Consider the following 1,441-nt stretch of genomic DNA (forward strand, 5'->3'; position numbering starts at 1 on the left):
GGTAATCTAGCCATGTTTGAAAAGAAGCTTTTCTCTTTTTTTTCTCTTCTGTATTTTAGATGGAAGTCTATCTTCTGATGCAAAACTTCCTCCTGGTGATGGTCCTACACATGGCAGCTTTCACTTCTTTATTTCTCAAGCTGTAGATGATAGGATTCAACATGGGGATGACTGCTGTGTAGAATATGGACACCACTTTATTGAGGTCCAGAGAGAAAACTGCCCCCTGCCTCACATAGATAAAGAAGAGAGTCCCGTACAAGATGGAAACAGCCGTGAGATGGGAAGAGCACGTGGAAAAGGCTTTGGGCCTCCCATCAGCAGAGCGGATCCTCAGGATGGCGAGGAGGATGTGAAAATAGGAGATGATAATGGTCAGGCTACTGACCACGAGGACAGCTCCAGCCACAACGAAAACTAACAACTTATTGACCCGGGTGTCCGCACACACGAGAGAAAGCAGCGGGGACATGTCACAGAAGAAATGATTGATTACGTTGGAGCGACAAAAGGGAAGTCGAAAAGCAGCTGTTGTGTGAGTCATGGTGTTCAGAAACCCCGCAGTGTAGGGTCCGACCAAGCTGGATGCAGAGCATCTGGGACATGGCAACGGAATACAGCAGCGGGTTACAGATGGCCACGTAGCGGTCGTAGGCCATGGACGCCAGGAGAAGGCACTCGATGGCCACAAAGAACCCAGAGAACCACTGCTGCAAGGCACAGCCCAGGAAGGAGATGGCTTTCCGCTCAGCGAAGAAGTCGGCGAGCACCTTGGGACCCACCACTGACGAGAAGCAGGTGTCCACAAAGGACAGGTGACTGAGAAAGGAGTACATCGGTGTGTGGAGGCGGGAATCGAGCCGGATGAGGATAATCATGCCCAAGTTTCCTGTCACAGTAACGAGGTAAAAAAGTAGGAAGAGCAAGAAAAGGAAGACTTGCAGCCGAGGATGGTACTGCAAGCCTAGGAAAATGAACTCTGTGATCTTCGTAGAGTTCTCATCAGCCATTGGTGGGTTTTGGTCTCTAGAGTGAGAAAAGGACAACTGGTAGCGCATACAACTTTACATTTCTTGAAAGTATAACGTGATACACAAGAAAAGAAATTACAGATTTTTGATTTAGGAGCACTGGTGTTTAAAAAACAAAAAAAGCCTGAATAAAGTGCTAGCAAGTCAAATACATGACAGTTCTAAAGAGCAACACGGCTTAAATGCTTTAAAGAGAAAGTTAAGGATTAACTGAGAATTCAGTCTGCATTAGAAAACCTATAAAACTATTCACCACATTTACGTCTTAAAAAGAAAAGCACTAGTATTATTTCAATAGAACTTTTGTAAGAACTTGATTAAATGCGGCTGTCAAAAAAAAAAAAAAACTTTTCAATGTGGACAAAAAAAGGGAACTATTTAACATAGTAAGAAAGAACCTTCCTGAAGCT

The 1,441-nt window shown here is 44.6% G+C and overlaps 1 protein-coding gene across 1 annotated transcript; it reads right to left on the bottom strand.

The window, feature by feature from the left end:
- On the bottom strand, positions 1-1,052 carry LOC102519908 (olfactory receptor 1009-like). The gene is given in 2 exon segments (XM_014564124.2): positions 1-578; positions 580-1,052. Coding segments are annotated over 2 exon segments (942 nt in total). The 5' UTR covers positions 1,011-1,052; the 3' UTR covers positions 1-67.
- Positions 1,053-1,441: the final 389 nt, after the last annotated feature.

Source organism: Camelus ferus, chromosome 10 (assembly GCF_009834535.1).
Source record: "Camelus ferus isolate YT-003-E chromosome 10, BCGSAC_Cfer_1.0, whole genome shotgun sequence".
Taxonomy (NCBI): Eukaryota; Metazoa; Chordata; class Mammalia; order Artiodactyla; family Camelidae; genus Camelus; species Camelus ferus.